The 15954-nt window shown below is 47.3% G+C and overlaps 1 protein-coding gene across 3 annotated transcripts in view; it reads right to left on the reverse strand.

Annotated features, from left to right (window-relative positions):
• MYRFL (myelin regulatory factor like) overlaps nt 1-15695 on the reverse strand; it is a 109109-nt gene extending 93414 nt beyond the window's left edge. For all 3 annotated transcript variants that reach the window (XM_046678680.1, XM_046679532.1, XM_046677909.1), the window contains exon 1: nt 15598-15695. In XM_046678680.1, coding sequence (XP_046534636.1) covers nt 15598-15643 — 46 coding nt within the window. In that variant the 5' untranslated portion in view covers nt 15644-15695. The remainder of the gene's footprint in view (nt 1-15597) is intronic.
• Nucleotides 15696-15954: the final 259 nt, after the last annotated feature.

The raw sequence follows: 15954 nt of genomic DNA on the forward strand, positions 1-15954 counted from the left end.
ACTCCCTGAGACAGGAGTGTTTGACAAAGAAATGTATGGAAATATATTTTTTGTAGGCATTGTTATTTCAGAATAAATAAAGCAAGCCATTTGGTCCCTTCCCGCTTGCAAATGCTACAATGAAAATCAACAGCCATCATGTATTTCATTATTTCAACCTTTTATCACTAAACCTCACAATCCTAAGAGGTTGGCATCATTATCCCCATTTTATAGAAGGAGAAAACTGAAACTTCAAGATGTTCAGTAATTGGCCCAACGTCATACAACTCAGAAGCAGAGGAACCAGGATTCGAACCCAGGTCTGCCTGAACTGAGGCCCAGGCCATCAACAACACACCACAGATTCCTAGGAAGCACAGTTCTCAGCTCCTAATAGTTAAGGGTACCGGTCACTCTAACCCTAAGGGAGTGACACTATTTCCAACTACCAATCATACAATGGTCTCCTTAGAACACGTGACTTCCCAGTGCTACACGTGACAATTGCTCCTTACATTGCTGACACCAGGGTATCAGATATCGGGGTACCACCTTGCAGGACTTCTTGTTCTGAGTCTGGTTACCAAAAAGAAGAAGACTGAGAGTTAATATTTTCTACCATAGTGCTGAGCAAACCCAGCTGTGTAAATCTCTCCACGGATTTCGTCTGCACCGAGCAGCCCCACAGGCTGTGCTGGTGTTCTCATATCTGTGCGCTCTCCGTAGCAGCTTCATCTTCTGCGTTCTGGAGCTGACTGTTCCATGAACGTGAACTCTGCCTTCTCACCACTAACAATGGTGCCAGAGCCGGGCTTTTCCAAAAATGCCAGATGGCACTAACCTACCAACTGATCGCAGGCTAGAATAATTTCATCTACGGAACTGAATTACATGCAAATCGTCACAGGCCAAAAAGCCCTGGTTATTTGAACAGGAGCCCTAAGTTTCGCAGCTAGCCCTACTGATGCTGCCTCGTGACCTGTTTAGAGGACACTGCACAGCGGAGAGGCGCAGAGGCCCTCAGAGGAAGACACACGTCCGTCCAACTCCAAGCTCAGATGCAGAACAGCTGTGTTACCTCGGGCAAGGTACACACCTTCTCTGACCACAGGCTTCCTCGTCTCGAAAATGTTGACAGCATTATCCGCCTGTTCATTTTGTTGTGCAAATTAAGGATTAATACAGCTAAACGTCTGAGGACGATGTCTAACATAGAGTCAAGTGTCCATTTGATGGTAACGGTTTTCTTATGATCACAGGCTGCTTCAGGGAACTTCTTTAAAAGAATAAACATTTTGCTCAATTACAGAATACTGGTAACACTTTCACTGCACAGTAACTCGATGTCACACGTTACACAAAGCAGTTCCCGTTTCCTCTCCTGTGAAGCAGATGTTGCCCCACCTGACAGATGAGGACGCAGACTCAGAGGCCCCGTCGCTTGTTGAGGCAGCATCTTCAGTCCGTGGTAGAGGCGGGATTTGAATCCAGGGCAATCTGGACACGGCCTGTGGGACTACGGTGTCGCCCATCAGCACATGGGCAGGCTGCAGTCAGGAGCCCAGGATAAAGGTGTGTGACTTGCACTGGTGCCCAGTGTCCAGAGCTGACCCGGGTGGCCACGAAATGCAGCCTTGGGTGAGAGAGGCGCCGCATCAGACAGTCCCCAAGATCGTTCCCGCAACCCCAGGTCCGCTGCCCTGTTTCCTGGGGCCTGGGCCTTTCGTTTTGCTCAGCACTGCAGCTTCCACTCCTCTGTTTGACTCCTCTTGTCTCCTGGTGACTGCTAAGTATTGACTCTGATTCTCAGCTCACGACCCAGTTTGAGTGGCAGCCTGAACCTCTCCCCTCGGGACTGTGTTTTGAGTTCTCTCCATCCCCAGGTGGCATCTCTGCCATTTCCTACTGAGCACCACGCCACCTCCATCCACTTCTGCCAACACAGAGCTCCTTTCAGGGGAAAGAGAGTTTCCACATGGGGGACGATCACTACTGTGGGTCACAGACCCAAGAGTAACCCACACAGAAACGCTGATCCAGAGTTGTGACCCCAGAAGGATCCTGACAGTAAAATATCTGTAAGAAAAGGGGCCGGCCTGGTGGCACAGCGGTTAAGTTTGCACACACCACTTCAGCGGCCCAGGGTTCACCAGTTGGGATCCCGGGTGTGGACCTAAGCACCGCTTGGCAAGCCATATGCTGTGGTAGGCGTCCCACGTATAAAGTAGAGGAAGATGGGCACAGACGTCAGCTCAGGGCCAGTCTTCCTCAGCAAAAAGAGGAGGATTGGCAGATGTTAGCTCAAGGCTAATCTTCCTCACTAAAAAGGAAAAATACGAAATAAAGAAAAAAGAAGTATCTGCACGAGAAGGAGCTCAAGCCGGACAACTGCATAAAGGCAGCAAAGGCGCCTGCTCCTCCACCAGAAGTTTTGGTCAAGAATCTCGTTCGATTTTTTTAAAACTGCTTATTGAGGCTATACTACCCAAGATAATATGCTCATCCTTAAAGGAACACATAGAACGAGCTAAACAGTTTCTCTTTGCAGTGAGTTCATAATTGTACCATCCAGGAGGAGGGAAGGTAATTATAAAATAAGACAGATCAAGCTAAATCCCAGGAAGAGCGCAGGAGACAGCGATGGGGCTCCGATCCGCTAGAGATCGGGGGAGTCTTGGAAAAGCAGCCAATGCAAGCAGGCCGGGAGGAAGTGTGAGTGTTCCAATGGGTTGGGTTTGGAATCCAGGAGAGGCCCAGTGTGTCCTGAGATTAGAGCACACACAGAGGGGCAGGGAGAAGCTGGAGAAGGCAGGTGGGAATTTAAGAAATTTTTTTCCTCTTTATTCTACACTTTGGTATTATTTGAAGTTCATGGTTAACAAACTGAATTCACTTACTGTCACCCTAAAAAGAAAAAAAAGAATCTCGTTCATTTATGCATGTTTAACAAACTTTTTTTGAGTCACTGCCACACGGAAGACACCAAGCCTGCAAAGATGACAGAGACAAAGGCAGGTCCTCGCCCAGAGATGCTCATGTCTTCACTGGGGATAGACAGGTGAGCACGTAAAGCAACTTCTGAGTGAGGGGTGCACGCCCAAAATTGGATGAGGCGCTGGAGAAGCATGAGCACTCACTTCTAACTCTGCCGGGACATTTGCTGGATGAAGGAGGAGGAAAGCGCATTCCGGGCAGAAGGCACAAGGACCCAGTGTTACGAAAGGGCAGGTGGCTTCAAGAAGCATGAGGAGCTCAGCGGAGCTGGGTATAGATGACAATAAGAACAATGCTGATGATGATAACAGTAGTAACAAACACGCGGTGGCCCAGGAGCTGTCCTGAGCCTAGTGCATCTTGAACCATTTACCCCTCATGAGAGTCCCGTCAGACGGCACTGAGAGCCCAGTTTTACAGACGCACACCTGAGGCACTGAGAGATTAAATAACTTGACCAAGATCACACCGCTAGCAAAGGATGGAGTCAAGACTAGAGCTCCAGCCCTGGACATGCTCTCACCACTTGGAGCAAACAGCCCTAACAGACGTAAGGATGGGGGAGTCCCCGGAGGTGAGGGTGCCTGCAGTGTTACAGTGTTACACTAACCACGGTGCTCAGCTCAGGCAATGGAGAAGCAACAGGAATGTTCAAGCAAGGGCATTCACGTGAGCCACAAGCAAAGTGGAAGGGCGTCAGCCCAGGGAGAGAAGTTAGGACGAATGTGCAGACAGAGGGCAGGTTGCAGCTGAAAGACATTCCTGAGGTTGAAGTAACAGAGTTTGGTAAACGATCAGCCATGGAGTGTAGGAGGGGTCGAGGCTGACTCCAGTCTGCAGTTTCGGAGGTCTGCTGGGGAGTGAAGGGAGGGCAACACGGGAGGCAGCTGGCTGAAGTCGGCCAAAGCAAGGACGACGAGTTCCACTTTGAACGTATTGATGTGCGGAAACTGAGGGACACCAGGCACACACGTCTGTACACCAAACAGCTGTAAATATGGGTCTAGTGCTTGGCAACAGAATTTGGGATATGCTGATCCAGGGGAATACCCGTTCAGGGTGAGCTCTTGGTGCTCAAATAAAACAGTTTCCGAAACAGGACTCGGCAGACAAGAAGGAGGGTGAACCACCGCCAGCCTGAGGGGAACAGAGAGGCTGATGAGAACCAGAGACACAGACGCCCCGGAGGCGGACAGGAGAGAGTTTCCCCGAGCGAACGTGGTGTGGTGACCAGTCCTGGAGAGAAGGCGAGCAGGATGCGGGCTGGAGATTTTTAATGCGATCCAACAATAAGGAGAAACTTCAGAAGAGTAAATCAGAGGAGAAGCCAGATGAGACTGGGTGGGAGCGTGAATGCGATGTGAAGGAGACTGGGTATTTTTCAGGGTTTGGTGACAAACAGGAAGAGAAAGATGGAGAATGTTTGGAAGGAGGGCAGAGTCGAGGGGAGAGGTGGAATCTCCCTGTGGAACCACTGACCCCCAAGGAGGCTCCCTCACCCTCCCCTTTCCCTCAGATGGACTTTTTTACACCAATTTTTGAGGTATCCTTTAACATAAACTATTCCCAGAATCTTCTCAGAAGCGGGCTGGGCATAAATAACCAGCAAATGTGCATCTACTGCCAGGGGCTCCCTCCTAGCCGAGTGCAGCCCGGGAAGCACCTCTTCAAGGCCCTGGCACAGCCACGGGGGAGAAGGAAGCCCTGGGCAGAGGAAAGAATCACCTCTTGCCCATAAGGTCAAGTGCTGGGAGAAGTCACCCAGTTTTCTATACCCACCAATGAAACAGAGCAGACGTTTAACAATTCACTCCCTTTCTGCTTACAGTGTCATTCTGGTGTTTTCTGATACTGTTACAACTCAGAATATACAGACGAAACAGTAACTTTCTCATCACTACACAATCATGCTATCAAATCTCCCTTACCCATCCCTCAACAACATTTTGAGTAGAATCTACAAGTTTCTAGACTCTTTGATTGTTGCACTGTGCCCTGGTCCAGAATCTCCTACCTGATTCAGAGCACATCTTCCTCCACGTGGGCTGCTCCAGGAGGGCAAGTCAGAGAAGCAGCCAACAGCCTGGGACCAGAGCAGAGCTTCCTAACCTCCTCTGCGGCAGAGACCTCACTGAGCATCTGTTGAAAACTATGGAGCCTTTCCCTACGAGTATGAGCCTACACAAGTACCTATTTCCCAATTTCAGAGAGTTCAAGTGCCCCGTGAACCTTAGCCCAAGTTAAGGACTCTGAGCACAGAGTAACTTTTTTTTTTTTTTTTTTTTTTTTTGCTGAGGAAGATTAGCCCTGAGCTAACATCTGTACTAATCTTCCTCTATTTTATATGTAGGTCACCACCACAGCATGACTGATGAGTGGTGTAGGCCCACGCCCAGCATCTGAACCTGCAAGCCCAGGCCACTGAAGCAGAGCACACCAACTTAAGCACTAGGCCATGGGGCCAGCCCCCCAGAGTAACTTTTTTAAGTCAAAAAATGCACATTAGTCTCAGGCAGATAATGACAGTCTGCAGATTGATATTTTTTAAACTTCCCAGCAAATAATTTGGCAATGCTTACAAAGCCCTAAATTTTAAAAATACTGTGTGCCAACAATTCTATTTTGGGGAGATTCATAGAAAATAAATGACTAAGGATTTGGGGGGAAAAATTTATCGCAGTACATGTATAACAGGTAAAAATCTAGAACAAGCCTCAATGTCCAACAGGAAGAGATGGGTAAATTATGGAACATCTCAAAGAGGTTCTCTCACGTGCTCTGGGGCCTGACAATGGCAGAGGTCTTCTCCTTGCTCTTTGTTGCTATTTCCAGATCCCTTCTTCACAAGCTCCAGTTCATATGAAGCACATGCCACATGGCTAGGCCATCTCCTGGCAGTGGCGTCTACCAAACTCTCAGTCACTTTTCCTTTGTCATTTGAACCAGCATCTCGTTCCCTGCCTTCCCCTCTCCAACACGGCTCTTGCATCACTGCTGGTAGCTTCAACATCCACCAATAACACCCAGCCCCAGTTCTCACATACTTCACCTCAGCCACCTCCTCTCATGACCCCTCCTGACCTGGGCGTCCCCAGGCACTGCACCATCCTCTGAAACCTCAGTTTCAAGTCCTGTGCTCTCTGACTAGCTGAGCCTTCCCGCTCACTGACACTGGCACGCCTACTCTACTACCTTCACCCATGGGGACCCCGTTCACGCCTTATTCCCACTTTTCCACCCCTCCTCACCCCCCTTCCACTCTCACCTCCCTTCTCACCCAGTTCGATGCCAGGGTCCATCACTCTAACCACCCACCTGCAGAGACTGGTGACTCTCCTCCCTTCTCTCCGTCTGTGGAACTCGGGTAAATCTCACCTTTAGTGAAACCCAGTTCTTCACCCACTCCAGGCCTGCACCTGAATAGTAGCTGAATGCTGCTGAGAAGATCGTACAAATGTAATGACCTCACTAAAGTACCTCACCACAATCTCCAATGGACGTGGCACTGACGAGTAATCCTACTGTTTATTTCCCAGCAGATTAGCTTTTTTTCTCTCTGTAGTGAATTGAAAAATAGTCCCCCAAATGGTCTGACCACCCAGAACCTGTAAATGTGAACTTGCTTGGAAAAAGGGTCTTAGCAGATATAATAAGTTAAGGATCTCAAGACGAGACCATCCTGGATCAGGTGGCCCTAAGCAAAATGACGAGTGTCCTTATGCGAAGAGGAGAAGAGAACAAGGTGATGAGAGGGCGGCGGCAGAGATCTGAGTGATCAGTCCACAGTCAAGGAGCAGCAAGGATGCAGCACCCCCACAAGCCAGGAGAGCGACGTGCAACGACCCTCCCCCACAGCCTTGCGTTAGGGCAGCCGTGCCAACTCCCTGATTCTGGACTTCTGGCCTCCAGAACTGAGAGAGAATACATTTCTGCTGTTTTAAGCCACTCAGTTGGTGGTAATTTATTATGTCAGCCCCGTGAAACTAATATGCCCTCTAAGAAGATAACTTCATAATTTACTCTCCCTCCTAAAGCCCTTGAACAGTCCCCCCACACTCCCTCCAAGCTCCCTCTTAGCGCACCTCAAACTTCACAGGTAAAGCAGCAGGAACCTAGCAGGCTCCCACCTGAAATCTAGCTCACCCCTCCACCTCTGCTCCTGCTGCCAGTCAGCCAGCGCTCCTGCTGCCAGTCAGCCAGCGCTCCTGCTGCCTGAGGGCACGCTCTCTCCAGCTGCTCCAGACCCATCCTCACCCACACTCTCGAGGCTCCCCTCCCACAGTTACGCCCCCTCCGCTTCTGCATCCACATTGAATCATTCCCACCAGCAAACCATGCTTTAGTATCTCCCATCTTAAGAACAAAATTGTCAAATAAAAACTCTTGCCTCCACACCCCCTCCAGCTATTGTCCAATTTCTCTGCTCCTGGCACAAGGGAGCTTCTCAAAAGCATTACAGGCATCAGCCTCTCGCCTTCCTCTCTCTCCTACCACGGACTGAGCTTTCTTCTCCCAGTTCATGGAAACCACTTGTCAGGGTCATCCACAGCCTTCTTTCCCAAATTCCATGCTCAATTATCTGGGATTTCAGAAACACTGAAAACATTTGACTACACTCTCTTTGAATCACTATTCTTTCCTAGCTTAACACCACACTCTCCTGGCTTTCCTCCCACCTCACTTAGCATTCCTTCGCTAGTTGCTCTCACTTGGATCCCTAGATGTCACCGTGGGTCCCTCTTGTCGATCTCCCTTCTTGGGACCTCATCTCCTCTCAGGGCTTTAAACACCAACCATATGCAGATGACTCCCATTGATATACACAGCCCAGGTCCCCTTCTTGGGTACCAGATTCAACCATCCAATTGCCCCCTCATCATTTTCTCTCTGTCATCTAACAGGTATCTAAAATTTAAGTGTCCCAAATGAATTCTCGATTTCACACGTATGTGCGCAGACACACACACACATACTTGCACTACCCCCCAGTCTTCCGTATCTGAGGACATTGTCCCAACCTCCACCAGTTATTGACGTCAACACCTTGGCATCATCTCAACCCCTCTGCCTTCCTCACCCCACATTCCATCCATTTACAAGTCCCACTTTTTCTCTTGCTTAAAGCTCTCACTGGTCTCCTATCACACTGAGAATAAAAATCCAGACCCTGATGTCATCTCTGACCACCCTCCCCACTGTCACTCAGAACTGTCCCCTCCTCGCTTTGCTACCCCCACCCCCTCCACCTCACCCCTGACCACTCTGAGCACAGGGCCTTTGCACAAGTGCTCCTTGCTGGAATGCTCTTCTGATGGATGACGCTCTTCTGATGGAATACTTGCTCCCAGTCATTATTCAGGTCTCAGCTCGAGTGTCAGCCCCTCAGAAGCCTTTCCTGGTTGCCTTAGCTTAAGTAACTACCCTCCCTTCCTTCGTCAGTCTCTGCACCATTATCTGGTTTTATTCTCTTCACAATTAATGACTATCTGAAATCACTTTACTTATTTGCTTATATCTTTATTGTCTTCTTCCTTTGACTAGAAGAGGAGCCGCTCTGGGGCAAGGACTCCGCGTGTTCACCACTGAGTCCCTAGGTCACCTGGCTCATTCGATTCGCTGATGGAACAAGTGAAAGGCAGGAGAGAATGACAACCCTGCAGCCGCTGCCTGGACGGCCTTCCAGCAGGTGATTAACCTCTGTCGGCCTCGTGCTTCTCACGGGAGGACAAAAGTCCCTGCGGGAATGCTCTGATGCAAACGATACTAAAGTAACAATGAGAATAACAACAGCCAACACTCACTGACCTCTCTGTGCCAGGCACGGAGCTTCACAACCACGCTGTGAGGCAACACGATTATCCCCATTTTACAAGGAAGGAAAGTAAGGCCTCAGAGATTTACTTACCCACCATCCCAGAGGCAGCAAACGGCAGAGCCAGGACTCACACCCAGGAGACGGACTCCGAGGCCATTCCTCTATACCCAGCACACAGGAAATGGTCAATGAATAGCAGTATTTATTATGAATTATGTTGTAGGTCAAGGATTATCAGACATTTTCCACAAAGAGCCAGAGATTGGGGCCGGCCCCGTGGCCGAGTGGTTAAGTTGGCACACCCCACTTCAGCGGCCCAGGGTTTCACCTGTTCGGATCCTGGGCATGGACATGGCACCACTGATCAGGCCACACTGAAGCAGCGTCCCACATAGCAGAGCCAGAATGACCTACAACTAGAATATACAGCTATGTTCTGGGGGCTTTGGGGAGAAGAAGAGGAAGAAAAAAAAAGATTGGCACCAGATGTTAGCTCAGGTGCCAATCTTTAAAAAGGAAAACAAAAACACCAAGGAGCCAGATAGTGAATATTTTAGATTTTGAGGGCCGTGTGGTCTCTTTTGTTACCACTCAACTCTGCCAGCATAGCATCAGAGCAGCCACAGATAAAATGTAAATGAACGAGTGTATTCCAATAAAACTTTTTACAAAATCAGGCTGCAGGTCAGATTTAGCCTGTGGGCCATGGCTTGCCGACCCCTGTTGTAGATGAGTAAGTAATGATAAGAAGAGATGTTCACTCTATATTCCAGGAAAAAGTCCATTATTAAAGAGTATAAACAGTATAATCCCATTTTTGTTTTTAAAAAACACATAAGATCAACACATAAAAAACACATAAGATCAACACTAAACTGAATAGCACTTATCACTAAACAGTGAGATTATAAGTGGCAACGATGTCCTCATTTTCGGTTATGCGCATTTTCCAAAGTTGTCCACGTATTGAATGTTTAGCTTGTAAGACATTGTGGAGTCTTCCAAAAACCTAGTCCTAACTCCAAAGTTGAAAAGACGACATCATCAATAACACCACAGAACGTGGTGGAGGGTTAGTCAGGTGATTTTGTTCCAGATTCCCTGGAGGTGGGGAGACCCTCGGCAGTTCTGAAATGCAGGGCATGTGCATTTCACCTGGTTAGCTCTGGCCTAGTTATGGTGCATTTTGAATTCTAGTTAAATCGTCTTCTCCCTGAGGATCCCAGCATGAAAGCAGAAAGAAAGGGATTTCTTCTCTGTGGCACCAAGCCAACACCTCTTTGTTTTGGATGCTTTGTGCCATGGCAACAGTTTCCAGCACCTGCCAACATCAGAGAGGACTGTTCACGTAATCATAAGTTGCTTGCGTGAGCTGGCTGATTCTTCTTGTCCTTAGTGTGTCCTTGTTCCCAGACAATGCTGTCCCCACACAGAAGCAGAGGCTGCCTCACTAATAAACAAGGAGCTCCTGCCTCTGTGGGATAATTTCTGAGAGGCTAGGATGCAACAGCACGTCTAAAATTCTACCATTTAGAGAAGGTAACCTTTTTTTGGCTCATCTGATCAAAACGGCTTCGTATTCAATGAAAGCGTGGTGAATACAAGATTCTATAGAGATGTAAGATGGCATCAGATCATTTGCCATTTGTACTTTCCGTGCAAGCTCAGGTTTTATCGGGACAGAAGGAAGAGGGCATAAGGGTCCTGGTTGTCTGAGAGGGCGAGAAAGTGGTGGTCCCAAAGTGAAAGAAAGACAAAGAACTCAAAGACTGGCCTGAGGACAAAGACGCCCTTTACCCAAAGCACAGCCTTGCTGGGGGCAGCCCTGGCAGTGGGCAGCCCCTGCCGTCCACACCGCACTCAACTCTTCAGGCCTTCTGACCCTCTCACAGGAATTCAGAAACATCACCAGTCAGTTGGTTTCATTTCTGCAGAAATAACATTCAGGGACCACTGGAGACAGTTACCATCTTCTTTCTGGTAAGGATGGAACCTGAGACTTTCCACCAGCAGGCAGCACTGTCTTAACCGCCGCCGCGGGTTCCGTTCTCGGGACCTTCCAGCTGCTGGTCAAGTTTTCCTCCTCCTGTATGGAACTTGCTGTGTTCTCCAAACCCAGCGTTCAGCAACTGTGTGTTGAACGGAACAGTCCTTTGCACGCTCTTTCATTCATGGATCCTATCAATGTTACTTGTATAAGTGCTGACATCATCCAGGCACTTTTCCAAGCTACATCTCGCTTCTACTCAGCAATTCTACTTGCCTCGCCTTGAAGCCTTTCTAGATTCATCCCACTGAGTCAGGCCCTCGGTCACTGCTTTTCAGCTCCAGAGCCTTCTGCATTTTCCCCGTCTTCCTGCACATGTGGCACCTCCGTGGTATTCCTGCACAGCTCGTGAGCAGCGGCTGCTTTTCCTGCCCTGCATCCCCACCAGCCTCTTTTAATAATAGCTACCTAGAAACTTAAATCTTAAGCAGGGAGACAGGCCAAAAATGTCTGAAGCTTCTTTGACGGCAGCTTCCTGAATGGACTTCGTTGCTCTTAGAGCTCAGGAGCTGCTGCATGGTTCCCGCGCTTCTCCTTGTCATCGACTCTTCAGGTGTCATTTTCCCACTCTGCTCAAGCAGGTGGGAGTCTCCTCTTTTGTTTCAGGATAAGCTGACAGGCACTTGAGACCCTGCTCCAGGGCACAATGAAGAGGATGACTAAACAGCTTCTCACCAACGCAGAACACTTCCTCTTTAAAGATTAAATATATGAACAATAAATTACTCTTCTCAAATCAGTTTTTATAAGTTGTTCTAAAAATCTTGGGAATAAAAGATGAGTCCTCTGATATCAAAGTAGTCCCAAAGAAACACCCATAAGGAAAGAAGAACGTAAGGTCACAGCTTTCAAAAACAAATGAAGAAAACTGAGAAATGGGATTTACTGTACTTCATTTTCTTATTCCCTTTTACCAGAGGGCTGTTCTAAGAATTAAATGAAATGATGAATGAAAGCGAATAGCACAGTGCTTGACACGTGGTGAACGCCCAATAAACGGTACTAATGTGGTTCATACGCCAGGGGAAACGGACAGTCTCCAAGTTAACTAACCTAACGCTCTGCATGTTAAAAGATACATTTTTTTTTTTTAAAGATTGGCACCTGGGCTAACAACTGCTGCCAATCTTTTTTTTTTTTTTTTCCCTGCTTTATCTCCCCAAACCCCCCTGTACACAGTTGTATATCTTAGTTGCCAGTCCTTCTAGTTGTGGGATGTGGGACACCGTCTCAATGTTGCCTGATGAGCGGTGCCATGTCCGCACCCAGGATCCGAACCCTGGGCCACTGCAGTGGAGCGCACGAACTTAATCACTCAGCCACGGAACCGGCCCCTAAAAGATACATATTTTTAAAGATAAAATCATGATTCTCATACCAATGTAAGAAGAACTTATATCAAAGGTTTTATTTACTTAACCAGTGAAGGAAGCAGAAAGATTTTATAACTGGTTCAAGGAGAATTCAAACAGATATACCGATAGATGAATAGATAGGTAGGTAGATGATAGAGAGAGAGGGACATGTAGATGGAATTCAAACAGCAGACACACATCTCGATCTAGAGAGACATACCGATACAAACATTGTGCACAGACACAGACACAGACATCTAGACCTGGATATGCCATGGAATGAATTTACAAATCAATGCAAAACTGGCTTCTACTGGAACTATCGATCCCCTAAGGACATAATTAATTTGCATATGTGTGGATAAAAATAATTTGCATTGATATCAGATATCTATAACATGTAGTTTTAAAATACATAGCTCTTAAATAATGAAAGGCACAAATCCCAGAGAACCTGATCGCCCAGAAGAGCATGACGTAGACATAGTTTTCTACGGAAGACCCAGTAATCTATTCATCCACAATCAAAGTCTTTTATAATTTTTCTTTACACGGAAGAGAAACTCTCAAACAGAAGAGTTCTGCTGAATTAAACTCATTCTCCTTTATTTAAAATAACCTGATTATAACATAATACATTCTATGAAGCACTTAAATAATAAAGTATGAAGAAAATAAAAATCTCCATATTCCTACCACTAAGAGATAACTATTCATACTTGAAGTGTATTCATCCAGTTTTTTCTACGTATTTGTGTGCACGTGTATACATATAACTGTTTTCAAATTAGTTTTAATAAACTTTATTCTAGAAAGATATATCCAATTGTATTACATATACCTACTTGTAATCTACTTTTCCCCTTTATATCATAGACATTTTTCCTTATCATTTTTAATAGCTACAAAATATTCCATTACATGGAAGAACCATAATTTATTTCACTAACCCATCACTATTAGAAATTTAAGTTGTAACCAATTTTCAGTTATTAAAACAATGTTCCTCTCTTCTGACCAGCCTTCTCCTGCAGCGGTGCCAGCTCTGCTGAAGAAGCCAAACATCTCACATGGCCTCTGAGTGTCCAGGGGACACTGGGATCCCTAGAGCACCCGGTCCCCCTCTTCTGCTCTAGCTAACAGGCCCACCTACTGCGTCAATGGCAGACAGGGGATCTGAATTAGAGTTGGAACCACCAGCTGCCTGGAACCACCCCCTGTTCTTGTCATTGTCCTGAGACACACCATACAGATTTAGACATATTTGAAAGTTTAAAATAAAAACTAAGATCATCAATGGCTTTGAGCCCAAGGCCATTTAATTCAAGATATCGTCAATCCTTTTAATTAAGATACTTTTCAATACGAAAGTATTTATAAGGAAAAATACATTATTTAGAGCTTCGTTTCTCAGAATGAAGAGTCTGAGGAAATGGAGAAAAACAGCTTTCAGTCGGGTAACAAATTGCCAAACTTTTCTTGATTCTCAGATCTTGACTTTTTTTCAAGATCATATTTAATTAGAAACTGACACCCAACGAGAGCACGACATGCAACAACTGGCTCTCTTTAGAACACCATGTCTAGTTTCGTGTCCTCATTCTAAGGAATATTTGAGAATGGAAATCATCATCCTCTACAGGAAAGGCTTCAAGGTCCTACTGGCTACCACTTGAAAGAGGTGGTGTTGGACTTCGCTCACAGTAAGTGATCAATATTTGCTGAGTAGTGGAAGCAACAAAAACTCGACGACTCGCTGTGTGATTTCAGGGAGAGGAGGATGGCTGAGCTGGTGCCTCCATGTTTCCTTTCTAAAGTCTACGTCCTTTCCATCTAGTCACGTGAGGATAATGTAAGGAAAATACTGACCGTTTTCTCTCTTTCTGTGGAGAAACGACTCCCTCCTCACAAGAAGGCTTCATGGAGCAACAGAGTTTGTTTAGACTAAGAAATGCTACTGTAATAACCAGATATTGTAACAAGCTACACAGAGGATGTGTGGAAACTGTATTCCCAGGGACTTCTGAAAACAGCACAAACAAGGACAGCATAGGGATCCCCGGTAGAACTCCACTTCCCAAGACGGCAGGGAGACCAGATTAGTTTTTCAGATCCTCTCCAGCTCCACAAAGAAATCAAGCAGACTTTTCGCATTTGTAGAATGAATTAGTGGTTTCTCTAAAAGAAAGCAGTTGTAACTATAGCTTGGAGCTTGCTATCTACTGTTGGAATGGAAGTTGCACAGGACGTAACACCAGGCAGTAACAATCGATAATGTTATGTGTGCCTACTGTGTGCCCAGCACAACCCAGGTGGACACAATGACTAGGCCACTGGCAGAGGCAGCACACTTGTTGGGTGGGTCATGGGGCTGAGATACACAGTAATTCTCTTGGTCTTATATTCCAAACGCAAAATGCAAGCCACAGAAACTACTGCACTGTGCTCATTCCTTCTGATAGTGACCTAGAATCACCCTCTCCCTGGTATGACACCCCACACTGTTTGGTGCTGGGTCAATTCCATTCAACCTTTAAACATCTAGTATTTGTCGGACACTTTACTAATCACAAGAAACGCCAAAAGCACTTCCTCAGCATCTGCCAGGATCCTGTAAAGGAGCAGGTCTGCCCTCGAGCCTTCTCATACCCCTCCTGGGAAAGGCCTTGAAATGTGAAGGGCTGCGGCCACGTCTCCCTTCCCGTGGAAGTCTGAGTGCGGTCACCTGAGAAGGAACTGAAGCCGCGCCCCAACGGCACACCAAATGGTGCCACAAGATGGCAAGTCCTTGCTGACATTTTCAACAGACCCGCGACAGAACATCAGGCCAGCCGAACGCAGGAAGCTGGACTGCCACTTCAGGCTTTTACAAGAAATAAGATCTGTGTAACTACGTCCCACAGTACCCTCGCCCCTGAGGAAAAAGATGCTTAACTTCAAAAACAAACCATCATGCAACCGCACATTTTTTAAGGGTTGCGAAAAACGAAGATGGGATTGGGGAAAAAGGTGCTCCTTTGCTGTTTTAGGCTGGTTTGTATTTGATTATTGTAAGACAATAACTGTCCTACGTAAAATCTTACATTTTTCTTGTGCTATCTTCAGCAAGTTTAAAGATAAAACAAAATCTACCATCTTTGAGATGTAGGGGATTAGAAGGGATAAAATCCAGGACAGGGACAAACACTAGCGACACAGATGACCCCTTGATTCTTTTACCAACCAAGCGCTAAGATGGAAATCCTGTATCCAAACCACTGCCCATACCATGGATTTCTGCTACAAATGCAGCAAACAAGGCTGCAGTCCGATTTCAGGACAGCGAGCACGACGGCGAGCATCTCTCCCGAGGCCAGCTTAGCTGCAGCCCACGCAGGCACGGCTCCGCGGAGGCGGCCTCTTACCTTCGAAGAACTGCCGCAGAGCCTCGTCCTCGCCCAGCACGTCCATGGCGCTCGCGCCCCGGCTCGGTGCTCCCGGACTCGGCCGTCGGGCCTGGGGAGGGGCCGGCCGTCCTCCGGCTCAGGCCGAGGACCGCTCCTGAAAAACCCTCGCTTGCTTTCTGCGGGAGGGAAGCATACCTTCAGCCAGCGAGCTGTGCCCGGAGGACGGTGACGTTCTCGAAACGACTGTGAAGCCAGGAGGAGAGGCAACCCATGCAGAAAAAAATTCCCCCAGCAGCAAAGCCCTCTACCCTCCTGTCGGGAACTCTCTCTGTGCTTCTGTCTCTGTCTTAAGGACCTTTGTCCTCGGCGACACAT

This window comes from Equus quagga, chromosome 1 (assembly GCF_021613505.1).
Source record: "Equus quagga isolate Etosha38 chromosome 1, UCLA_HA_Equagga_1.0, whole genome shotgun sequence".
Lineage (NCBI taxonomy): Eukaryota > Metazoa > Chordata > Mammalia > Perissodactyla > Equidae > Equus > Equus quagga.